At 47.9% G+C, this 26,704-nt stretch overlaps 1 protein-coding gene across 1 annotated transcript in view; it reads right to left on the bottom strand.

The window, feature by feature from the left end:
• LOC126535345 (epoxide hydrolase 4-like) overlaps positions 1-26,704 on the bottom strand; it is a 191,403-nt gene that overhangs the window by 134,337 nt on the left and 30,362 nt on the right. The window contains exon 2 of the mRNA XM_050182235.3: positions 19,793-20,015. Within this exon, the coding sequence (XP_050038192.1) occupies positions 19,793-19,984 (192 nt within the window). The 5' untranslated portion in view covers positions 19,985-20,015. The remainder of the gene's footprint in view (positions 1-19,792; positions 20,016-26,704) is intronic.

The following is a 26,704-nucleotide window of genomic DNA, read 5'->3' as shown; positions in this document are numbered from 1 at the left end:
GCTCATGTACTAATTGTGGCCATGTTGCCCCTGCAAACTTCTTAATCTCATCCGCCCACCTAACTTTCTGCCGCCCTTCACTATGCTTTCCTTCCCTTGGAATCCATTCCGTAACTCTTAATGACCATCGGTTATCTTACCTCCTCATTACGTGTCCTGCCCATGCCCATTTCTTTTTCTTGACTTCAACTAAGATATCATTAACTCGCGTTTGTTCCCTCACCCAATCTGCTCTTTTCTTATCCCTTAACGTTACACCTATCATTCTTCTTTCCATGGCTCGATGCGTCGTCCTCAATTTCAGCAGAACCCTTTTCGTAAGCCTCCAGGTTTCTGCCCCGTAGGTGAGTACTGGTAAGACACAGCTGTTATACACTTTCCTCTTGAGGGATAGTGGCAACCTGCTGTTCATGATTTGAGAATGCCTGCCAAACGCACCCCAGCCCATTCTTATTCTTCTGGTTATTTCAGTCTCATGATCCGGATCCGTGGTCACTACCTGCCCTAAGTAGATGTATTCCCTTACCACTTCCAGTGCCTCGCTACCTATTGTAAATTGCTGTTGTCTTCCGAGACTGTTAAACATTACTTTAATTTTCTGCAGATTAATTTTTAGACCCACTCTTCTGCTTTGCCTCTCCAGGTCAGTGAGCATGCATTGCAATTGGTCCCCGGAGTTACTAAGCAAGGCACTATCATCAGCCAATCGCAAGTTACTAAGGTATTCTCCATTAACTTTTATCCCCAATTCTTCCCATTCGAGGTCTCTGAATACCTCCTGTAAACACGCTGTGAATAGCATTGGAGAGATCGTATCTCCCTGCCTGACGCCTTTTTTTATTGGGATTTTGTTGCTTTCTTCATGGATGACTACGGTGGCTGTGGAGCCGCTATAGATATCTTTCATTATTTTTACATAAGGCTCGTCCACACCCTGGTTCCGTAATGCCTCCACGACTGGTGAGGTTTCGACAGAATCAAACGCTTTCTCGTAATCAATGAAAGCTATATATAAAGGTTGGTTATATTCCGCACATTTTCTATCACATGATTGATAGTGTGAATATGGTCTATTGTTGAGTAGCCTTTATGGAATCCTGCCTGGTCCTTTGCTTGACAGAAGTCTAAGGTGTTCCTCATTCTATTTGCGATTACCTTAGTGAATACTTTGTAGGCAACAGACAGTAAGCTGATCGGTCTATAATTTTTCAAGTCTTTGGCGTCCCCTTGCTTATGGATTAGGATTGTGTTAGCGTTCTTCCAAGACTCCGGCACGCTCGAGGTCACGAGGCATTGCGTATACAGGGTGGCCAGTTTCTCTAGAACAACCTGTCCACCATCCTTCAACACATCTGCTGTTACCTGATCCTCCCCAGCTGCCTTCCCCTTTGCATATCTCCCAAGGCTTTCTTTACTTCTTCCGGCGTTACCTGTGAGATTTCGAATTCCTCTAGACTATTTTCTCTTCCATTATCGTCGTGGTTGCCACTGGTACTGTATAAATCTCTATAGAACTCCTCAGCCACTTGAACTATCGCATCCATATGAGTAATGATATTGCCGGCTTTGTCTCTTAACGCATACATCTGATTCTTGTCAATACCTAGTTTCTTCTTCACTGCTTTTAGGCTTCCTCCGTTCCTGAGAGCATGTTCAATTCTATCCATGTTATACTTCCTTATGTCAGCTATCTTACGCTTGTTGATTAACTTCGAAAGTTCTGCCAGTTCTATTCTAGCTGTAGGGTTAGAGGTTTTCATACATTGGCGTTTCTTGATCAGATCTTTCGTCTCCTGCGATAGGTTACTGGTATCCTGTCTAACGGAGTTACCAGCGACTTCTATTGCACACTCCTTAATGATGCCCACTAGATGGTCGTTCATTACTTCAACACTCGGGCGTCTATTGCACCAACTTCGCGATCGGCCCACGTATGGGGAGTGCTTACCCCCTGCTTCAGCGCCGACACGGATCGGGCCGGTATTGCACTGTCTTCGGTATCGGCCGAAGTATGGGGAGTGCTTAACGCCTGCGTGGGCGCCGCCGCGGGTCGCGCCGGTATTGCACTATCTTCGGTATCGGCCCAAGTATGGGGAGTGCTTAACGCCTGCTTGAGCGCCGCCACGGGTCGGGCCGGTATTGCACTATCTTAGGGATTGGTCCCCGTATGGGGAGTGCTTAACGCCTGCTTCAGCACCGCCGCTGGTCAGGCCAGTATTGCACTAACTTCGGGATCGGCCCACGTATGAGGAATGCTTAACGCCTGCTTCAGCGCCGCCACGGGTCGGGACGGTATTGCACTATCTTCGGGATCGGTCCCCGCATGGGGAGTGCTTAACGCGTGCTTCAGCGCCACCGCGGGTCGGGCCGGTATTGCACTACCTTCGGGATCGGTTCCCGTATGGGGTGTGCTTAACGCCTGCTTCAGCGCCGCCGCCGGTCGGGCCTGTATTGCACTACCTTCGTGATCGGCCCACGTATGGGGAATCCTTAACGCCTGCTTCAGCGCCGCCACGGGTCGGGCCTGTATTGCACTATCTTCGGGATCGGTCCCCGTATGGGGAGTGCTTAACGCCTGCTTCAGCGCCACCGCGGGTCGGGCCTGTATTGCACTATCTTCGGGATCGGTCCCCGTATGGGGAGTGCTTAACGCCTGCTTGAGCGCCGCCGCGGGTCGGGCCTGTATTGCACTACCTTCGTGATCGGTCCACGTATGGGGAATGCTTAACGCCTGCTTCAACGCCGCCACGGGTCGGGTCGGTATTGCACCATCTTTGGGTCGGTCCCCGTATGCGGAGTGCTTAACGCCTGCTTCAGCACCACCGCGGGTCAGGCCAGTATTGCACTAACTTCGGGATCGGCCCACGTAAGGGGAGTGCTTAACGCCTGCTTCAGCGCCGACGCTGATTGGGCCGGTATTGCACTATCTTCGGGATTGGCCCACGTATGGAGAGTGCTTAATGTCTGCGTGAGCGCAGCCGCAGGTCGGGCCGGTACTGCACTATTTTCGGAATCGGCCCACGTATGGGGAGTGCTTAACGCCTGCTTCAGCGCCGCCTCGGGTCGGGCCGGTATTGCACTATCTTCGGTATCGTCCCACGTATGGGGAGTGCTTAACGCCTGCTTCAGCACCGCCACAGGTCGGGCGTGTATTGCACCAACTTCGCCATCGGCCCGCGTATGGGGAGTGCTTACCCCCTGCTTCGGCACCGCCGCCAGTCGGGCCGGTATTGCACTAACTTCGGAATAGGCCCACGTATGGGCAGTTCTTAACGCCTGCTTCACTTCCGCATCGGGTCGGCCCAGCATAGCACTATCTTCGGGATCGGCCCACGTATGGGGAGTGCTTAACGCCTGCTTCAGCGCCACAGCGGGTCGGGCCGGTATTACACAATCTTCGGGATCGGCCCACGTATGGGGAGTGCTTAACGCCTGCTTGAGCGCCGTCGCGGGTAGGGCCGGTATTGCACTAACTTCGGCATCGGCCCACGTATCGGGCATGCTTAACACCTGCTTCACCTCCGCCGCGGGTCGGCGCGGCATTGCACTTACTTCGGGATCGGCACACATATGGGTGTGCTAAACGCCTGCTTCACCTCCGCCGTGGGTCGGCCCGGCATTGTTCTGTCTGTGGGATCGGCCCACGTATAGGAAGTTTTTCAAGCGATATGTTTCACTACGCTAGTCAACACCGCGCTTCGCGCGAGCCGGCGTATGTCTGAATTGGCTCCGTAAGCGTGTTCGTAGTCAGAATTGGCTCCGTAAGCGTGTTCGGAGTCGGCGCAGGTGGCCACTGCCGCGCGCTATGCGTCATCGTTTGACGTTCGCCGCAAGCGCGTGTTTATCGCGGAGGCCGACTAAATAATCGCTTGCCAGAGAATAGGCATGTGCATTCAACATGGAAGGAGAAGAGAGTGATACTACCGTTACAGAGAGCTGTGTTTATGGCTCTACAGAAATCGCAAGACAATGTGCCTAAATATGATGAATAAAGAAGTTTAATAATCCTGTATATCTTATGGTATATATCATTGGTAATCAATTTGCATAACTACACAAGGGACACGTATAGCGTAACCATAAGCTAAACGGTGAGCATATTCATAACACAAACCATAAGCATATCCATAAGTTATACCATAAGCATATTCATAGGCTAAATCATAAAGCATAACCATAAGCTAAACCGTAAGCATATCCATAGGCTAAATCATGAAGCATAACCATAAGCATCACCGAACCTTTTCGCTTCGAGATATCCAGGCTTCACCTTAGCTAAGCCCTAGCCATTTTTTTTTTTTTTTTGCTTCCGACACGAGAATTTCCTTGGACGGTAGAGGTATACGGCTTCGCTGCAAAACGAAATATCAAAGGTAACTGTGGATACAATTAGTGAAGAATATGCAATAGAGACTGGCATTCATTTGAAGAAATATTTTAGAGTGTTTTCTCGGAAAGTGACGAATATACGCCTAACTCACGGTCTCTTTAGTCGCAAGATGTAATAGTATCACGTGAGGAGGTGCTGGGAATGTTGCTCAATATTGGCCGTAAGAAATCTTCTTGACCCGATGCGATTCCTAACATGGTTTTATAGCGTTACGGTGAACAACTATCCGGCTTCATTACCCACATATTTCAATTATCACTTAATGCTAGCGTCGTACTTCTCGACGGCAGTAAGGTACGCGTTGTTCGGATCTGCAAGAAAGACGATCGCATGTAGATAAAAAAAAATACCATCCTGTTTTGATTACGAGTACTTGCCGCAAATTATTAAAACACATTCTTGCCAAATGCATTATAGAGTCTTTCATGTAACGAAATGTGCTGTCGCCATGCCAGCAGGGTTTTAGAAAGGATATGTCTACTGTCACACAGCATGTGTGTACTGTTCATGAGTTCTCTCGTATTTGTGACGTGCCGGTCAAATTAATATATTATTCTTGGCTTTTCGCAAGACATTTGATACGGTGTCCCGCGATAGTCTATTCTTTAAGTTGGAGTGTGTAGGACTCCCATCCAAAGATGTTCATTGAAGTCAACCGTATCTACACAACAGAACCCAGTTTGTTGAGGTACGTCGATGGTTCTACGATGTGTTGCGAATTGCATCTGGTGTACCGCAAGGCAGCGTGTTCGGACCACTGTTGTCTTTTAATTTATGTTATTGATTTCGCTCAAATAATTCCAAAGGAAGCGACTGTCAGAGTGTTTACGGACGATAGTGTAGATATTTTTTAAAGAAATATCGTCTGGAAGCGACCAATTTTTGCTTCAGAAGGCTTTGCAGTCTACAGATAAATGGTGCCAGGAGTGGGGCATGCAACTGAACATGTACAAAAATGTAATTTTATGCTTAACAAGAAAGGATATACTACTCCTTTCTTATGCGCTCTTCGTAATATTTCAGTTGGGCCAGTTGGTTAGGATTCATTCAAGTCCGTGTCTTATGTTGCGCTGCTACGAACCTAACAATGAATTTGCAATAATTCAGTCTGCCGAGTGCCCAAATACAAATATCTGGGTGTGATTCTAACAGATAAACTTGCAATGTCTAGTCATATTTCAACCATTTCTGTATCTGCGCTCATGCAACTTGGACTCTTAAGAGAAAGCTAAAGAATGCTCCCCTAAATACAACATTGTTAGCTTATAATGTTTGCGTTAGGTTCAAGTGTTAGCTTATAATGTTTGGGTTAGGTTCATGTGTTAGCTTATAATGTTTGCGTTAGGTTCAAGGTCAAGTATGCGGTGGACCTTTGGGATGCTCACACTAAACAAGATATTGCAACATTGAAAAAAGTTCAGAAGAAAGTCATAACATTTATTTTTGGAAACTACAAAACGTATGATTCGCCATCTTCACTCACGCAACAGCTTAATGTTTCTACATTGGAGGCCCGTCGAAAGGTTGCTCGCCAGCCTTACTGCACCAAATTATTTGAAGGAAGGTAAATGTTAATTTGCCTGATTTTTTTTATTAAGCCAGCCGCTAGAGCTAAAACTAGGCGATTCCACCGACACTGACTTGCTGTTACATTTACACGCACTGAAGGGTGTCGGCAAAGTTGCTTCCGCAAAACTGTTGCTGATTAGAATTTGTTGCCAACTGAAGTGTTCGACTTAGGAAATTTTATCAGAGAAATCGAAACACTTTTGTTGTAGGTCTTTCTACTGCACAATATTTAGTCATCTCTTGGTGTTCTTGGGCCACTGCTCGTAATGATCGACTGGTCCGCTAATGTTGAGTTTTTTTTTTATTCCAGTTAACATTACTTGTCTTTGATGCTTTCGCGATGCGAGAGCAGGACATCCGGATTAGGAGATACGATGTAGTCACCGTCTGGTATACGTGGAACGGAGGAGACACCTATGTAGGTAGCAGCACGGTGAGGGAGGCGAATATGCTCTGTGGAACGAAGCCGAATCGGAGCACTATCGGTAGGGTCAATAGCAGTAGGTAGAGCGAGTTGCACAACACCAGCAGAACAGTCTATCAAAGCGGAATATGTATGTCAAGCCCTTCTTTTAAATTATCTACTGTACACGGATTTGGCCTCCACATGGTGAACTGAGGAGGCACCATTTGTAATTGTGAGGTCTGTGTCTTACTATGTTATTTATTTATTTTAAGTGTCGCTACGGTGGAGCAATTGCCGGCAGCAACTGCAAGGCTAATCCCACCAGTAGCCTACAACAACTCAACTCAACTAGACAGAAAGTCAAGGCCCAGAATGAGGTCATGAGGGCAGTGCTCTAGAACATAAAATAAAACAGAAGTGTGATGTCCGGCGACACTCACGCGAGCCAGACACATGCCAATAACGGTTGGTGTTCCACCGTCGGCGACTTGGACCACAGGCGACGGGGCAGGAGTAAGGACTTCCTTGAGACGATTCCGAAGCTGAGCATTCATCACAGATATGTGCGCGCCAGTGTCAATCAGAGCCGTAACAGGTACACCATCCACGTTCACTTTAATGAGGTTCCGATGTGTGGGCAAGGTCAGAAGAGGATTTTTGCGTCGGGTCAGTTTGGCAGCAATATGTTTGACTCGTTGGGATGAAGATGCTCTGCTAATATCTTCTATTGGCATGTTGTTATATAAATCTGTTCATGTGTTGTAGATACGTAATTGCTGTTGCTTGGGCCAGAGCTTTTGCAAATAAATAAATAGGGTATTTGCAATTAAATAAATAAAAATAACTGCTCAAGCAGCGTTTACCACAAGGCATTGTTTCTCATCTGAAAATGTTGCACAACAGATTACCAGACAGCAGAAGTGATGTCAGAGGAAACACTGCCGCGAACGCAAAGTATACCAAGTAAGATTCTTGTTAGCCTGTTTGGAGGACATTATCCACATTGCGGAGATATCGCAGCGCACCTGGTGAAGCCGCGCTAAACGCCCGAACACCTGCGCTGCACATGCTTCTTTCCATTCTTACACCGTGCAGGAGACGTGCAAGCGCGGGAACACTTCGGATCTCTCCAGCTGCGCCTTTGTGTTCTCTGGGCCATGCCGACTCCCTTCCCTTTCCCCGTTTCGCGCCAGGGTGACCGAATGAAGTCATACACAAAAAGGTGCTACAACAAATTATGCAAGGTAAATTGCCGGTGTTTCGAGTTGCAAAAAAAATTTCCTAAGTCCATAATAAGATGTTTATACATGGCTCGCTTCATGAATTGATTCAATTTAATTTATTCACCTTGTACTTAAACAAACGAACCACGTTCATCCAACGCAGTGTTGCAATTTGAATGACGCGAAGCTTGTTTTAGTTAGTGAGCCAGCACCAGCAGAGATAGCACACGCGGCTTTGTCGCCTGTAGATATTATCTCTTTCAATTACGAGAACGAAGGTGATGTGTGATGGATGGAGGTTAAAGAATGCACGGTTTTTCTTGAGGATAAAGAAAATTCACTGACGACTACCATACGACCTAATCCGAAATTTAAACGCAGCTCTATGTGTGTTTACATCTCGCGATATATTTGCTGGCGCAGACAATCTGTCGCGTGCGACGCGTTGCAAATGCAGCGAAGTGTGGCACGACTGCCTCGCTAATCCGGAGATCGCCAGAGCCAGCGCGTGGGTGGTGCGTGGGCGCGATTCACAGCAGCCACCGCCGACAGACCTCCCAGAGGACGCGTGCTACTCTGGCGCCATCTCGCAGGCATTGTTGCCGCACTGCGCTTTTCTTCTCACGCTTTTGTCATACCCTCCTCCGCTTTCCGCCTCATGGTGCAGCAGCACCCTCCTCTCCGTTTTCCTCCTCGCGTCTTGAATCCCCTGCTGCGCTTCGCGTTCCCTTTCATCTTTCACTGCGCACGTTCGCTCGGTTACATCGTCACCGACGCTCGCCGCAGGAACGGTCGCTCTAGAAAATGCAGTCATCCATCAGCGTTGTGTCGCTAACCTCCGAAAAAGGCTTCAGCCGCGGTACATTGCGAGAGTGAGTACCGCTATTTAAACAGTGACAAAGGGAGTGGCGCCGCCTCCTGGCATAGTGAGTTTCTCGCACGTTATCTACACGCTCCCACCCCAACTCACACGCCAAACTTACGTCCACTCTATCGCCAACGTGTCAAGAATAAGTGAACGGTAGCATACTTGAATAAAAGCGCCGAAACATGGGTGACGGCTACTACACCGAGGACGTGCGAATGTTCGAAGTCCAACGTTTCGTGAGAGTACACAGAGTGAGTGCCTAACGAATATACGTCTTTGCTAAAAGCTAGTAGAAAGTACATAACATATACGTTCTAAACATCGGGCGCAGCAAGAACAAATATACTGTGGTGACCGTACTAAAGACCGTTACTGAGTTTCAAATATAATAAGTCGCTGCTTCAAAGTGTATGCCAAAATAGGATATGAAAGAAAGACACACTGATACTGATTTAATTCACAAGCAGCAATCTTGGACAGCTGGGAGTACATTACTAGCACCACTTTTTGTACAAGCACCATATACGCATCTCGCGCAGTTTGGACAAACCCTAATGAGCTCTGAGAGCTCCTGCATGTCTGTGAAGCTGTGGCGAAAGCTTTATGTCGTCCACCCCTCACCGTATGCGATATCCGCTGAAACAGAGGTTTGCTGAACCGCACCGGGTGTCAGGCACATGCATTGTAAACACGGTGGCAACCGAGGCAGCTATAGGAAGGAATGGACGCTTCGTCACGTCATTAAACATGGCGGCAATCACGGTATCACTGTGAAAAACGCCTAAAGGAAAACATGAGATGTCGTTGACTATCATGTGCTATTTCACAAGAGACCTGTATGACCGAAAGTCATGTAAGAGACGACGTTATATGTGCAGGTACTGTGTCGTGATCTATTGTCAGATTAGGAAAGGAATGGAATTGGATTGTTGGGTTTTACGTGCCAAAACCACGATTTGATTAGGAGGTATGCCGTATTGGAGGACTCAGTATTAATTGCGACCATCAGGGGATTTTTAACGTGCCCCCAATACGCTGGACACGGGCGTTTTTGCATTACCACCCCACCAAAGCGCGGCAGCGCCCCCCCCCCCCCCCCTCCCGGGATTGATCCCGCAACCTCGTGCTTAGCGGCGCAACACCTTAGCCAACAAGTCACCACGGCGGGTAAATTAGGAAAGAAGGCACGCTCACTGAAACTGCCTCGTCGCTCAAGGTAGTGTGCTATGTAAGAGCGTGCCTCATAGTCATATTGTGGTTCCGACACCTAAGACACCGAAGATTATGCCCGAGGTGGCGTCACATTTGTTACACCCCCTTACCCTCAGCTTGTTTGTCGACAGCAAAAAACGTCCAAGTTCAAAGTACGAGGTTCTGCCTCCATCCTAGCCGGGTCGATGGTGCCTGCTATCCAGGCGAGTAAAGGTCCTGCGGCCTCCGCTGTCATGTACTCCGCCTGGGCACTGGTGTTGACGGGCCGGGTGTGGCAACGCCGGGCGCTGCTTGAGACAGCCTCGCTTCATCCGAAGGGTCAGCAGTGGTCGGCCTTGTGAGTGGGGATGCGCTCGGCACCGGCTGCACAGACGCCGTACCACTGGCAACGCTTGCCGCCTCCGAGGTGGGCGATACTCCACTGGAAGCGACTCGTGTTGCCGCTAGTCCTCCTGTGGGATGGAACTCTGAAGTGGCAGTCGAGGGTGCTGGCCAGGTCTCGAGGCGAGGCCTAACAAGGTCGGCGTGTCTGTGCCACGTGGCCCCATCTGGCATGCGGACGAGCAGCGATGAGGCGCTGGCAGGAGGTACCACCTGTCCGGCGGACCAGGGTGAGTCAGGACGGAAGTTCCTGCTGAAAACTGGCGCTCCCAACTCCGGCAATGACCCGGGACGGCACCCTCGGTCAGAAGCCAGCTTCTGCTTTAGTTTCTTGAGGAGCACTGTGGATCGGAGGTCCGGATACAAGACGCCCAACGGTGTCTTGACCACCCGACCCAGGAGGAGCTCACTGGGGGCACGGCCAGTGACATCGTGGGGCGTGATCCGGTACTGAAACAGCATCCGGGCAATCTGCGTCCGGAAATCCCCAGTTTGGCTCTTCTTGAGCTTGTCCTTGATGGTTTGCGCCACCTGCTCAGAAGCACAGTTTGAAGCAGGGTGGTACAGCGGAACCATCATGCGACGGATCCCGTTCTTTGGGAACCAGGCCAGGTACTCTGTGCTGGCGAAAGCAGGACCATTGTCGGACGCGATGACACGATGACATCTGGCAACCCCATGCGGCCAAACCTGTCATAGCGCTGCAATGGTCGCACCTGCTGAATGAGTGGTGAAAGGTCACTTTGAGAAGGCATTCACCACCACCAGGAAGTAATGGCCTTTGAAGGCCCCCCCCCCCTAAATCCACAAGTAGGCGGGACCAGGGTCTCTGCGGAAACGACTGGGGGGTGATTTCCACATGACGTGAGGCCCACTGATGCTCCTGGCAAAGTTGGCAGCTCTGCACTATGTGAACGATGTCCTGGTCCACGCCAGGCCACGAAACACGGGACCGGGCCATCATATTGGCCTTTCCACGCCAGGATGACCCACGTGCAGCAACTGCAGGACCCTGGACCGGACATTTTGTGGGATCACCACCCTGGAACCCCACAGTAGGCAGCCCTGCTGCAAGCTCAGCTCGGCGACCTTGTGGGTATAGGCCTGCTGAACCAGGTCGTCTCCACGGGACACCGCCTTGATCACCTGACTCAAGACTGCGGGCCGGCTAGTCGCTCCTGATACCGCAGATTTGGAGAGTACCTCCGGGTACGTATGCTCCAGCATGAACGCTTCAGTAGGTTCTGGAACAGCATCAGGTACCTCTGGCAGTGGCTGGTGGTTCAGGACATCAGCAGGGCCTAGGTCCTTTCCCGGACGGCAAACCAGCTGGTAACTGTAAACTTCCAACCTCAAGGCCCAGCGAACCACTCGAGCTGATGCCTCACAGGAACTGCCTTTTAAGGCCCCAGCAGCCCCAACAACGGCTTGTGGTCCGTGACTGCCTTGAACTTGTTGCCTCCCCGAGCATGACGGCCAGGCCTTCCTTGTCCAGCTGCCTGTAGCGTTGCTCTGCAGCGTGAAGCCGACGAGAAGCAAACGACGCAGGGCGTTCCTGGCCATCCTTGTCCCGGTGCTCCACGACGGCTCCCATGGCGTACGGTGAAGCATCTGCGGTCCGGCCGACAGGCTTGGCAGGATCGAAGCGTACTAGCACTGGAGCCTTGGTGATTAGGTCCTTGCTGTGCTGGAAAGCCCGGTCCTGCTCCTTCTTCCAGACCCATTGCTCACCATCTCGAAGCAGAAGATGGAGAGGCTGTAGATGCTCCGACAGGTTCGGTAGAAATCTCCTGTAGAAGTTGATGTGGCCGAGGTGGCTTTGAAGGTCCTTCTTGTTCCGGGGCTTAGGCACCTTGAGAACAGCATCAACTTTGAGGGGAGCCGGGGCTAGGCCAGCCTGAAAAATGACATCTCCCAAGTACTTAACACTGGGGGCCCGAAAAATACACTTTTCCAGCTTGAGCTTGAGGCCGGCATCTTGCAGTCGTGCTAGGACATTGTGCAGGTTCTGCAGGTGGTCCCTGTTGTCGCTGCCAGAAACCAGGATGTCGTCCGAGTACACTGCCACGTGCCTCATGCCCCTGAAGCTGTTATCCATCTCCCTCTGAAATATGGCTAGGGCGGAGGCCACTCTAAAGGGTAAGCGCGTGTACTAGAAGAGCCCCAAAGTTATCGACATTGTGACATACTTCCGGGAGGTATCCCGGAGCGCCAGCTGCTGGTAAGCATCTCTGAGGTTGAGCTAGGTGAACTTCTGTCCGCTCGACAACGCTGACCAGAGATCTTCAATTTGGGGCAGCGGCTACCTATCGACGGTAGGGACGGGGTTGACGGTAACCTTGAAATCTTCGCAGATCCTGACACTGCGTCTCGCTTGAGGACTGGTACGATGGGAGCGGCACATTCAGACGTTTTGACGGGCACCAGGATGCCTTCTCGCTGTAACCATTGCAGCTCCTGGGTGACCCCTTCCTTCAGGGTGAACGTCAGTGGGCGAGGCTTGAAAAAACATGGCTGGGCTCCCCCAGGTACATAGATGCCAGCCGTCGTGCCAGCAAAAATGCCCACACCTGGCTGAAACAGGGTCTTGAACTCGGTCAAGAGGCTGAGGACCTCCCTCACCGCTAGCAGGCTGGCTTCCTGGTACTCTGGCAGACGAACGTCCTGTGCATGAATCTAGTTTCAGCCCAGCAGCGTTGGTGACGACCCCTTGGTTAAGCAAATGGGAAGGGTTGCCTCCCTGTCACCAAAGCGAACGCTGACCTGTGCCTGACCCTGGACCTTGGAGAGACGCCCGGAGTAGCTGCGCAGCATCACGCCCGAAGCCTCGACGAGCACGCCGGGGAAAGTACGCATCAAGACTTTCCCGGCCATTACTGACACGCTGGCCCCTGTGTCCAGCTCCATGGAAATGGGGTGCCCGCAGATTTCGACGGTCAGCACGTGTGGCAGCACAGACGACGGTACAAGGCCTGTGTGCCACCTGTTGAAAATCGGCGTGTCCTCGGCCACGACGTGAAGCCTGGCCGCGGAAGAAGTCGAGCCTGCTGCCACACGCCCCCGCCGCGTACCCTTGTGACGGCTACCCTGGCCACGGGCTTGTGTTGTATCTGGACTTGAACGAGGCTGCAGCTGCTGTCCGCTGTTCGTCCTCGCCCTTCGGCATACCCTTGCCAGGTGCCCAGTTTCTGCTAATGAAGCAGAAACGCTTCATTAGCGTGGACGGGGCTGGATTGACATGCGAGCGCTGTATGGCGAGCAGCTCACCCAGCGTCTTAACATGCGACTTGGCTGGCTTGAGAAGGTCGAGCAGGAGACTGAAGACGCGGGTCCCGCAGCTGGCCAGGAAAATGTCCCGGTGTTTGGCCTCGGGTGTGTCGTTTGCCTGGAAGAACACGTGGACTTGTTCCTCGTAAATTGGCCAGGCGGGTCCATCTCCCTCGAACTGCTCGAGCCTTCCGTACAGCAGCATGGCGGCAGCAAGGGGGGGCGGTGTTTCGCCGCTCACGCCGGCGTGGGACGATCCATGGGTACTCGTCGCCAGTGTCACGAACCGCCCAGCTTCGTGAAAAAGGGAGGGCTCGAGGCACCCTCCGTTAGACAGACGCTCCGCAGCATGGTGGTGATGAACGATGACTGACCGCCGAGCGGGTGTGCTCATCTGCGCTTACTGGGTGCGGTGACCAATGTTGTCTCTGAAAGTTGGCTGCCAAGTTTGCTTTCATGGGTTTATCTTTCCCGTGGCTTATTTCATGCTCCAAATACGTTACAAAGGCTTGGCCTAATTGACACTTCTTGATAGTCAAGCCCGTTCCTCTGATTCAAGTACTGTTCGGGTATGTTGCAAATGAGACTCCAAATCATTATAGAATACGATCACATCATTCAGATAGGGCAGAGTACATTCTTCTAGTCATTCAAGCACATCATCCATCAGCCTTGAAAAATATAACAGCGTGTTCACCAAGTTAAATCTCATGGTAACTGGCTGGTAAACACTAAAAGGTGTCACAAAGGCCGCGTAGCAGCTGAATCGTTCTGTTAATGGCATCTGCCAATATCCCCTCCCTAAGTCTAGGGCTGAAATGAATGTAGCCTGTCTTACGTGTTGTACCCTCTCCTCTATATTCGGAAAGCGGTAGATTGGTCTTTTGTGACGACATTTAAGTTTGCATAATCCACGCATGGCCGGGGATCCTTCTATGGCATATCAAATAGCATTCAAGGTGAGCAATATTCACTATGTGCTTCCTTGATTTCAGCCCCACCTGCCAGAACGACCACCACAGGCGTCATTGTCCATCGTGTTCAGCATCCATTGTGCCTTCCTACCATCGGACTTCACCCCTTCAGCACGTTGAACCTCAGCACTGCGGTGTATAAAACAACCTCCAGTGCGTCTTACGGTTGCAAGGATAGGAAAGAAGACTGACCTGCCTACCTTGGCCTCGAAGGAAGCAGCTCTGAATTATTTGCACCCTTTATACTTTGACCGAGTCCACATATATACAAATGGTTCTTCCACTCTGACCAGCTCCACCGGCACAGTCATTATAATATTATGATCAATAAGCATCCGATACAAGATTGCTCACGTGACAACATCGACCGGTTTGGAGCTTGTTGCCCTTCGAGGTGCCGTTGATTATATTAACAACCGACCAGCTAATCGGCAGGCAATATTCTGCTACTCGAAGGCGGCCTTACAGTGTCTTCTGTCAGCCCTTCGTCGGGGGTCCTGGGAACAACTCGTGTCGGACATACGAGAAATGCACCATCGTATGCTCGCGAAAGGACACGACGTCGTGTTTCAGTGGCTGCCGGGCCATTGCGGTATCGCCTGGAACGACTGCGGAAAGCACACGGAAAGCACACGAAGGAGCAACCCTTGTTTTTGTACCTTTATCGCGGTCTTACGCAGCCCGACACTTAAGGAGGCTAGCGCACAGTATGACATTGGAGAAATGGCACACACCTAAATTCACCCAACAGCGGTTGCATTCCCTGGACCCGCCTATGCAACTGCAGTTGTTACCTGGGCTTCCGCGCGAAGAAGAAACAATGCTATGCCACTTACGCTTGGGCATCGCATTCACCAATGCATATACGTGTTTGATCGGAATGGCTGATGGCGCCGAGTGAAATGCCTGCGGTGTCGACGAGACTATAGAACATGTACTGTGCTACTGCCCATCGTTTGAATATGAAAGACATGACCTCTGCACAGATCTAAATCAGTTAGAAAGAAGACCGTTCACATTGAACAAGATCCTGGAACCACGGCCTCGCATATCGCAGCTGCATAAGGCCACAAAAGCGCGGCTGCGACATTAGACAGCTACCGGATTTAGTCACCGTCTGTGGTCCAGACTGAGAGACTGGTCGATATCCCCAGTGGACTTTCTCTTCTTTTAGTCTTTCCCTCCCTTTTTCTGTTTCCCCAGTGCAGGGTAGCAAACCGGGCTCAGTCCTGGTTAACCTTTCTGCCTTTCACTTATCATTTCCTTTCTCCCGGTCTTGATTCCACTAAGGATGCTTCATGATCCGTTTTACTTCTGCATTCATTATGTCTAGCTGCCGTGGTGATAGGCTGTACGCTTTCGACTTAAAAGGAACCTCCGTTGTTAACTCCGTTTCATGATGTATCAAATGAGTCCTTCCCGGCTTCTTCCCAAAGCAATCCATATATTACTGAATAAGCCTCCGCATATCATGCATTTTGTCAGTAACCAGCTCCTCCTGGTTAACAGTATGCATTATTTTCTCTTCCACGTTAGGGCCCGTTTTCTCACGAAAACCAGGTTACTCTAAATGAAGGTCCTCTCATGACACCTTTATACCCATGCTGATAATGGCTGTTCGCTCAAAGAATGGTTTCATGAAGTTTACATGATAAACTAGTTCTTGACGTCTACGTCCCGGTAACCTCCCGATGTAGTTCACCTCCGAAAGGCGATGAATAACCTGGGTGGGGTCCGTCCTACTGGACGTCCAGTTTATTTCGGCGATTTGCTGCAAGATTCTCACTTTGTCACCAGTGTACAATGATGCCTTCCTCCAATATCTCTCATATTATATCTTTGAAGCGTCTTGTGCTGCCTTCAGCTTACACTTCACGGTCTCACAAGACTCGTGTAACATTTGCATTAGGCCCAAAACATACTCGACCACACTTTCGGGCACCCCGTCGTCCTCCTATAGGTCGCGAACTTTTCGCGAATGATTTCGGCCGTATTGCATCGTGTAGCACCATGCGCAACGTAAAGAGTGTGCCTGGTAGGGGACAGTCCCATTCACACTTCCTTTCATGGCAGACCGCTCTCAAACATTTCTTGAGGACGGCATGCAGTCTCTCTACACTGTTGCGCTGAGGATGATACACCGCGCTATGCAAAATTCCAATGCCACACTTTTCGACCGACTCGGAGCTGTTCGCGAAAAGGTAAAGGTGCTCTTCGGTAGCCTGTTGGACACTGTTGCCTGTGTCTCGATATCTCCGAAAGGTCCCTCAATCTGGAGTCCGTATCAACAATATTTAATGAAATAAAAGGGGGCAGAGCTTAGCAACGAAATTTATCTATTCTACCTATTCGCGTTTCTCGAGCGTATCTGTCCTTCGTGATAAGGGAAAGATGAAAAAAGTCGATCATCGTAGAATTGTGTCTGTCACCATTCTACTTGAAGATAGACGGTGCTGACCTAAAGATACCACATGAACGTCACATAATCGAACTCTCCATGCACTTTGACCGTAAACAACACAAGAAAACAGTTAGGCAACCCATTAGTTACCTTAACATACATGAATATTTCCGGTTTCCTCATGGTATACTGTTATGGAATCAGTTACGACAAGAAGTAGAGTAGTTAACGCTAATACGACACAATCGTTCGTTCACCTTGTGAATAATTTTTCTTTTGATGAATAGCGTCCTGCACACAAGGACAGAAATTCATCAGTTCTCGTGTTTTTATGTTGTATTCAAACGAGGTAAAATGCTGAATGCAGTGAACTGTTGTGTGTGCATGTCATATCACTGGTTTGTTGTCGAGTTGCAAGCTACAACTATTTTTCGTACTTCATATTTATTCTTCATAATTCTAAATTACAGATGCTGATATCCTTGTATGTCTTTTTCATTTTTTTCTTTATTGTTTTTTACTTCTCTATTTTTCGGTTTCTAGTCTCGTTTATTACCATTGCTGTCCCCACTCCTGCTTGGGTCCGAATAGGCCTGCAGTATTTGTGAATAAATAAATAAATAAATAAATAAATAAATAAATAAATAATCAGCACCTTTGTCATAGGTAGGCACACTGAATCTGCGCTTCCGGCCTGCCTTATCCACGCGCATTCGGAAACGTAGTCATCACTTTTACCATACTTTTCACAAAGCACGTACGACAAATGAATTGCCCGTTGCGAAAGAACATCCTGTCAGCCGAAAACGTAACCACTTGAATGTTATTGCCATATTGCAATATTGCCATTTGGCACATAAAATTTAAGAATAACTTTTTTTATTTGAAAAAGCTTTCTTTTATTATATGTAACCACAGCCCTCGCCGGAAGCGACACGATCTCGTGACCTAATGATAAATATCACACAGCTTTGGAAATGAAGTAGGATTACAGTGTGCTTTCCCACAATTTCGCGTCGATTAAACGGTATTGTAGTTAATTACTAATTTTAGATATTCATCTTAATTTTAGTCACTTCGTGTTGAATGAGGAAATATTTTTTCAGAACCAGATACGGATTATTTCGCTGAGAAGGTTTATCTCGAACATTAATTGCTCCACGTTAAGCATGCTTTACATTACGCTATTTAAAACAAATCTAATCTTTTTCTAGTGGAAAATTTTGTTTTTTTACGTCAGCACCAAGCTACTTCTTTTCAATGCACTTTCAGACTACCGGAGACCATTCAGAAAACGTCACTTTATCAGCGTAAGAATGAAAATGCTATGTTTCAAAAAAACTGAAAGCACAGGAAAGCTCGTGAACACTTCATTGCGATTTAAATGTTTCCTTGTTCTCTTGTGTGTTTAGCGCGACAGATGTTTATTCAGTCAAGTACCAGCACGCCAACACTCCTGAAATTTCTTCTTCTCTCGTTTAAATTGTATGACGAGCTTACAGAAACCATATACTGAAAACGGTGACAAATGCCAATGTTGTCGTCTGTTTTTGTTATGCGATATCACTAGTTCTTATGACTAGAGGAGGCTCGCCCGCGAAGTGCGTTTGCTAACCATGGTAGGCGCCAAGAATGAAAGGATTACGTTGAGGCAACTAACATGTAGGAGCGAACTGTGTCACGGTGGAAGTAATGAAGTTTAAATAAAAAGTTACATAGGCCTTAAGTCTCCTTACGCGCACTGAAGGCGACAACATTGTGACTCTTACGAGCGATAATTTTCACTTGGGCATGTGCTCGAATCGGGCAATGTCGCGGTTGATGGTGGGCCACCAAATTTTGGGGGTGGGCCAAGTCAATATTGGGGGTGGGCCCGGTCGGTTTTGAACGTGGGTCAACTAAACTTTCAAATTGGGCAAAGTCTGATTTTGGGTGTGGGCCACGACGGCCGTCCGTCGGCGTAGCTGTCTAACGTGGAATTTCGCAGTTCGAGCCACAGCAGGTCCAGCGCCGGGAACGTGACGCCATCGCTTGATCACGTGGGTTTTTGTAGCATCGGATGTTAACGCCGGTCGCCGAATTTTCCGCTTGATAGGGCATATACTGTCTTTGCCTTAATATCTTGGGGAGGTCAGCACTACAGCATAACACTACCTGATTTTGGCCTGCCCAGTAGTTTTGTCCGCCATTTTATCAAAAGTTCCGGACATCATTTCGCTGCAATGCCGCTAAAGCAGTGCATACATTAACGCACCACAGCTACCACCTAGTTTTCTGCTAATGGCATGAAATCTATTTCGTGATGTGCCTAACGCGCTGCGCAGCAACAAAATTGGAAGTTTGTGGCCAGCGGGGCGAGTTACCGAGCACTCAGCGCGCGTTGGACAGAGAAACACGCTATTGCACCAAAGACAGAGTAGCTGCAGTTCTCTGCCAAAAATAAAGCCGACGAGTCTTTACGAGTGCGCAATGAGGACGGAATGACGGTGGTGCGAAACCAACGCCGTATGCGGATTTGTACACACTGATACCAGCAGACGACGCCAGGGCCAATCCATGCCAAGTGGGGCAGTGATGCCGACTGAGCTCGCTTTCACAGGGGAAAGTGTTCCTCAGCATTCCCTACGTAAGGCACTTCTTATAATGAAACGCTCTTTTATGCATTGAAACACAGGAGTAACTGGAAGACCAGTGCATTCCGTCGGGAACGTTGTAAATTTATGTCTCGAAACCCATGCAGGCCTGTGAATTCCTTGCAAGTGTATATGCCTTGCGAACTCACCGGCTATAATTAATCGATATATGTACTATAAAGCAAATTATTAAAAAGTTAATTAGTGTATCTATGCTAATTATTGAAGCCCTTTCATTTCTCGTAGAACTAATGGCCACCCCACCGAGTAATTTAGATCAAGGGTTAGAATTGTACTATCTGCCACAGGAAATTTTTAAAAATTCAGGACCCGCTAAAAATGCCCGGTATATACAGGGTGCTTCAGCAAACTAGAATTCTGCTACCAGCCACAGGCAACCTTTACAAATTCTTGAAAGTGTTCGGTGAATCACCCGGTAAATATAGTGTATTCCCGTTTGCCACTTACACTTAGGTTCACGTATCGGTGTTCCCCGAAAGTTCTGCTGCCAAACTCAGGTGGCTGAGTTCGGTGCTTGGGCTTCATAATATCTTCGCCGTTTAGATATATTTGGATCTTGACATAAGCCAACATTGTAAGCGTCATTATGGTTGAGATCACGAGGAATGCTATCCTTGCATCAGTCGGCAGATATCGCATCTCGACGGCAAGTTGAGGCGCAGTGTCCGGTCTGGAAAAGGAGAAAAACAAAGAAATCACTCCTTGTGTTAGCAATGAATGTAGCGAACTAGGAACATTGGCAAATCTGCTCACTATAAACCCCAATTTTTTTATCAGCTTTTTGCTCAATGTGTGCCAATCATTTCATCTATTATAAGCGTGTATGTAATAAAGTGTTCGCAATCTAGTCCTATTGCCGCATTCAGAATACCTATGTTGTCTCCGTTTAACAAAAGACAGCACAAAAATTTATTTCTTCTTGTAAGATGCTGTGAATATCCAGTCTGAAGTACATTTGTGTCAGAAGTGCAGGATGCCGTGAGCAGAATTCGCTGTACCTGCACCTGTAGTGTATACAATTGCTGCCCTCCACAGCGCCTGGATAATACCAGGTCTGGAATTCAGGGGAAAATATTTTCTCACATTGCGACATCATAATATTTTATTGTGTGAAGACTAAAACAGCGTCAGCAACTGAAGTGCTTATTTGCTTGGTGCATCGCACGCCTTTAATAGGAAGCCACACGTGAGATAAGGGCATCGTTAAATTTTCAGTGAACGTGGCAGTTTCTTGAAAGTGTAGATGACTAAAGCACTAGTATCGTCAAGGGCAAGGGCAGTAACGTCGTCCACAGAATGTTTGATGAGGTTCTGTCGAGACAGTTAATGTTTTGCATCGTTCGATTTGACAAGGAAACACTTTTGCTCCGGAGGATGCTGTGATTATTTTCTGTGTTCAGAAGCTGTCAAACACATACGAATCGCTGCAGTTGAGAGGATTCTATCGGATGGCCAGAGGTGGCCATGATGGCGCAGGAAGCAGTGCCAGCTCGCTAGCGCATGGGTAAGCCTGTAAAACTCACTGCTGAATGTGCTTAAGTAAGCTACGCAATGAAGCTGTCGTCGGCTCCGGTGCATGTGAGAGGAGGTACAGTAGACTCGCAACCTCATCGCGGTGAGGTGTTTGACTCGCGGGAAAAGAACGGCGGGGTAGGAGCAAGATTTCGCTAAAGGCGACGCATTTATTTCACAAGGACGCCAAGAGAGGTGTTTGCCAAGGGCGTCTTTCACAAGGATATTAGATTTCAATAATAATAATAATAATAATAATAATAAAAATAATACTTTACTGATGACTTCAGTATAACACAATGCAAGAATCGGGCCTCCGAAAGCCGCAGTGGACTTGAACGGCAGTGCCTGGCAGACAGCCACAGAGCCATAAGTAACACGTCATTACTTCGTAGACAACAGTGGGGAAAAAACAACAAAAAGAACACGTGACAGGCTTCCGATCACGCATTAATGTGTCTAAGAGCCTTTCTGAGACCGCATTTCGTCTTCGCGGCTTGTATGCTTTGGGGAAGTAAATTAAGCATTGCGGGGAAATAATAGGTACGGAGTCTTCGACCGTATCTCGTCATACAGCGGGGTGTAGCATAAGGATTCCTTGGTCTCAGGCAACAAACAGGCATATAAGGAATTTTATACTGGCTTATCAAAAAAAAGTTCCTTGCAGCAAAGAATTGAAATCAGGTAAAGGCGAAGTTTTGAAAACATCATGTTTGGGGGAGACATCATATGCAAAGTGCTTCAGAATACCACGAAGGGTGGAATTGACCTGGTTTGCCAAAAATTGAGCGCCAAGACTATGTGTAGATATCCCATACCCGATTACACTGTAGTATAAGGTATGTGCTACAAGCTTTCGGACAGACAATGGCATGTAAAATTTAATATTACACAAAGCACAAGACACTGCGCGAAGTTTTTGACAAATACGTGCGAAAGGAGAATTCTAGGATAGATCAATGTACAAAACGCCCGTGTATTTAATTGAACGAGCGTGTTGCACAGGGCCACACGAGCAGGGATTGCAATGTGATGTGTGAAAATATAATGGGGACGATAGGGTAACTTGCTTGACAGGGTTGTGAAAACAGATTAGTTGAATTTTGGACGAATTGCTACCAATTATATTATTCCGAAGCCAATCCATCACTTTTGTTGTTGCCATTTGTAAAGAAGAGATGGAGTCAGTGTAACTTCTAGCGTATGAAACACGGACAGTGTCATCAGCATACTGATATAATTTGACGTTCACAACATTAGATAAATCGTCGAAATATTAATTAAATAATTATGGACTTAAACCTTGGGGGACGCCAACTTCAATTTTGGTCAGGTCGCAACGAAATTTTCCAATAGACACAAGTTGGTGCCTGTGAGATAAGAAGTTTTTCAGGAGCCACAATAACGCACCCCCCAAGCCTAGCAAGGAAAGTTTGTTTAGCATTATACTATGACAGACGCTGTCAAACACTATGTGGACGTCGAGAAACAGTGCACAAGCAATCTGATTGTGTTCAAACGCAGAGTTTAGTGCATCGAAAGAATCTTCAACCAACAACTGCGTGCCCCGATTCGGCACAAAGCCATACTGGCTAGGAGATAACACGTCAAGCTTGTTTAAAAAGTTGCTCATTGTCTTGAGCGGATGTTTTTCCAATATCTGCCCAGCACATGACCTTGACGACAGTTTGAGCGCACGTGAGAGAAACGGAAAGCGTCTTCGGTGATATATTCGATTATGTGGTGGATTTTATAAGCTTCAGCCACCAATTCACTAACCTGCTGTCAGTGCGTTACGAGAGATAGGAGCTTTGTGAAGCAGTGATACAGTGGCGTTTTTTTTTCGTCTCCTCAGCAATGTGACGTAGAACATGTTTGGAACAATGAAAGACTACGTACTGACACGCTAGCAACGGTGAATGGCGTCCTGGTTTACGTATGTGAAAGTTTCTCTCGATTAAAACGGGAGGTTTAACTCTGGCTAACCTCCCTGCCTTTCACTCATTTGCATCTCTCTCTCTTTCTCTCTCTCTCTCTCTTGGTTGCCGAGAGTGAGCAAACATTCGTCACGAAGCTTTCTTATCGCTTGGTAGCCTGCAGACTTGCGTGAAGATTGTCTTAAAGCCCTGCCAGGGTTGAGTCTCTTTCATCATTGACGTATGGAAAGTTAGCGGTACCCATGAGATAGATAATCGCGTAGTTCTGTCTTGCGGCATGATCCCATCAACAAGGCATGGTTTTTTGGAGGTAATAATATTATTACTAGTGCACAAAAAGGGAGACGTTAAAGAATTGAAATACTATAGTCCTATAAGTTTACTCCCAGTATTATATAAAGTATTCACCAAAGTAATCTCGCATAGAATATGGGGCAACACTGGACTTTAGTCAACCAAGGAAACAAGCTCGCTTCACGAAGGGATTTTCTACAATGGCTCACATCTATGCCATTAATCAGGCAATCGAGAAATCCACAGAGTACAATAAACCTATCTATATGGCTTTCATAAATTATGAAAAGGCATTTCATTCAGTACAGATACCAGCAGTAATAGAGGCATTACGTAATGAAGGAGTACAGACCGCTTGCATAAATGCCTTGGAAAATATCTACAGAGATTCCACAGCCATCTTAATCTGCACGATAAAAGTAGTAAGATACCTATAAAGAAAGGGGTTAGAAAAGGAGACAGAATCTCTTCAATGCTATTCGCTGCGTGCCTGGACAAGTATTCAAGCTATTAAACTGGGGAGGCTTAGGAGTAAGGATCGACGGCGAATATCACAGAAACCTTCCGTTTGCCAATGACATTGTTGTATCCAGCAACACTACAGACAAGTTGCAACGAATGATAGAGAACCTTAGCAAAGAGAACGTAAGAGTGGGGTTGAAGATCAATATGCAGAAGACAAGGATAATGATGAACAGCCGGCCAAGAGAACAAGAATGCAGGATCGCCAGTCAGCCTCTAGACTCGGTGAAGGAGTACGTTTACCTAGGTCAGGTAATCATAGGAAACCCTTATTATGAGAAGGAAATTCATGGAAGAATAAAAATAGGTTAGATCGCATACAGCAGAAATTGTCAGCTCCTGACTGGAAGCTTGGCATTATCATTGAAAAAGAAGATATATAATCAGTACATTTTACCGGTGCTTACCTAAGGGGCAGAGACTTGGAGACTGACAAAGAAGCTTGAGAACAACTTAAGGACCGAGCAAAGAGCGATGGAACGAAGAATGCTAGGCATAGCGTTAAGAGACAGAAAGAGAGTGGTTTGGATCAGAGGGCAAACGGGATATTCTAATTGACATAAAGGGGAAAAAAAGGGAGCTGGGCAGGTCATGTAATGCGCAGGTTAGACAACCGTTGGACCATTAGGGTTACAAAATGGGTACCAAGAGAAAGGAAACGCAGTCGAGGAGCGCAGAGGACTAGGTGGAGCTATGAAATAAGGAAATTCGAGGGTGCTTGTTGGAATCGGTTGGCACAGGACAGGGCTAATTGAAGATCGCAGGGAGAGACCTTCGTCCTGCAGTGGACACAAAGTAGGCTGCTGCTGCTGCTGATGATGATGATGAATATGAATAATGAAAATGTGATGGGGATACGACTAGGCAAAACAAAAGAGAAAATGTATTTAGGTAACATTCTTACGGCGCAACCAAGAGTGCCGCCAGTCAGAAGACAATTTGACGTGTATAGGTGGAATCGGTCTCCACAGCCATCTGTTTTTATGCATCGTTGTCTCTCTTGTAAATGTTGTATATACATCGTTATATGTGACTTCTGCAAGGCAACAAATTGGTGAGAGGTGTGGGGTACCCACTAGAACAACAACGGAGCTCCACAGTGATTGTCAACTCAGAGTGGACAACATTACGGACGAAACAGGAGGAACCGACATGGCGCGGCCCACATCAACGCCTACCAACCTGACTGCTGCGCTGGCTAAGCCGCCGGATGCAGGAACGTTCCGCTGTCCCGACCATCTCCACTCGGAAGACTGTATCGACACGTATGAGCCTATAAGGGCCCGGAACAAATGGGATCCGACAATTATGTTGGCTAACTTGGTCTACAACCTACAAGGCACGGTGAAGGTATGGTATGACAACCACCAGAAAGAGCTTAACGACTGGGGCACGTGCAAACAGAAGCTGAGGGACTGTTCGGCAGTCCACCTGGGAGGAGGAGCACCGCTAAGAAAAACTAGCTACCTGCACCCAGACGTCCACAACATTATACGTTTCTTACATCCAGTACGTGCTGGCTCTGTGCCGTAAGGCTAACAGCGATATGGCTGAGTCAGACACGGTTGGGCATGTACTGAAGGGGGTCGCTGACGATGCTTTCAACCTGCTAATGTGCCAAAATCGTGGGACAGCACAGGAGATCAGAAAAGTCTGTCAGCGCTTTGAGCAGGCTCAATTTTTCCCAGAACCATGTCTTTCAGCGACATCTCGCCTGTGAACGAATCTGAGATACCGGCTCTTGACGACGAAATTACGTCAGCCTCTACAAGAACCTTTGATTCACCGACTCTCACAGACGAACTTTGCAAGATGATTGCAACTGATCTTATTCCGGCACAGACTGCTGACCTCCGCCGTCTCTTGGAAACTTACCGCGACATTTTTGACCTTGACGGCCGCCTTGTAGCCCAAACATCGGTGGTCACCCATCAGGTTTACACCTGAGACGCCAGTCCGATACGCCGCCGGCCGTAACATGTTTCACATGCTGAACGACAAGTAATACAACGAGAAGGCCATAAGATGTTGACTAAAGCCATTATCGAGCCATCATACAGTCCGTGGGCCTCCCCTGTTTTCCCTGGCAAGAAGACGGATGGTAGTTGGCGCTTTTTTGTGGATTACTGACACCTCAACAAAATCACACGCAAGGATGCCTGCCCCTCGCCCCGTATTAATGATGCCTTGGACTGCTTGCAGGAAGCCAAATATTTTCATCAGCAGACCTCCGATCTGGCCATCGGCAAATCCCGGTATCTTGAAACTGTAAAAGCGCACAAAGATGAGAACAAGAAGAGTGGACAGGACGAGTCGCTTACTCACAATTGAAAACTTTTTAGCGAAAGGAAACAAAAATATGTGCACAAAAATGCATTCGGAGGGCTGCGCTTGCGCGTAACGGATCACGGGTTAAGTCATTCAAAGGCAACGTTAAAAATAAAGAAAATCTAACTACCAAGAAACCTGAATCCCTTATCATGTAGTAAAGCGAGGGTTTCACATAACGCGGGTCTCGAATCCGGCAGCATTGATGCCTTCAGGTAGAATGCGTGAGTTTATTAACCAGTTGTCTTCACCCAAAAAGATATCATACTCATGGCGCCTGTGGCAGAAGGAATGCTCCCCATCCGCCGCCAAGGTTTGTGAGTGGTGGGGCTGGCTAGCACTCCTATGGTTCTAGTAGGAAACATAAATACCCAAGAAAGTGAATGGGAAAAAGGCGCCGGCGGTAGTTCAATTGGTTGAGCATCGCACGCTTAATGCGAAGACGTGAGATCATTCCCCACCTGCGGCAAGTTGTTTTTTCATCTACTTTCATTTCCATTAATTTATGATTTCGTTAATTCATTTAGTAAGTACGAGTAATTTTCCCAATGTTGTCCTTGGTGTCAATGTTTGGCGGTTTCTTATGATATGCTTAATAAAAATTGGGCCACTCGGTTAACCCACTTTCTTCTTGTTTCTCATGTAGCAAGACCGACGGACGGCTGACGCAGTTATCTTCTCTTTTCTTAATGTGGTAGGCCTCCCATTTCGCGGGTTAGCTGGTTATTGCTTTTGAGGATAATGTGACTATCTAATGAAACAATAC

Source organism: Dermacentor andersoni, chromosome 7 (assembly GCF_023375885.2).
Source record: "Dermacentor andersoni chromosome 7, qqDerAnde1_hic_scaffold, whole genome shotgun sequence".
Lineage (NCBI taxonomy): Eukaryota > Metazoa > Arthropoda > Arachnida > Ixodida > Ixodidae > Dermacentor > Dermacentor andersoni.
Note: the sequence above shows the minus strand (reverse complement) of the source record. Positions and strands in the feature narration are given on the sequence as shown.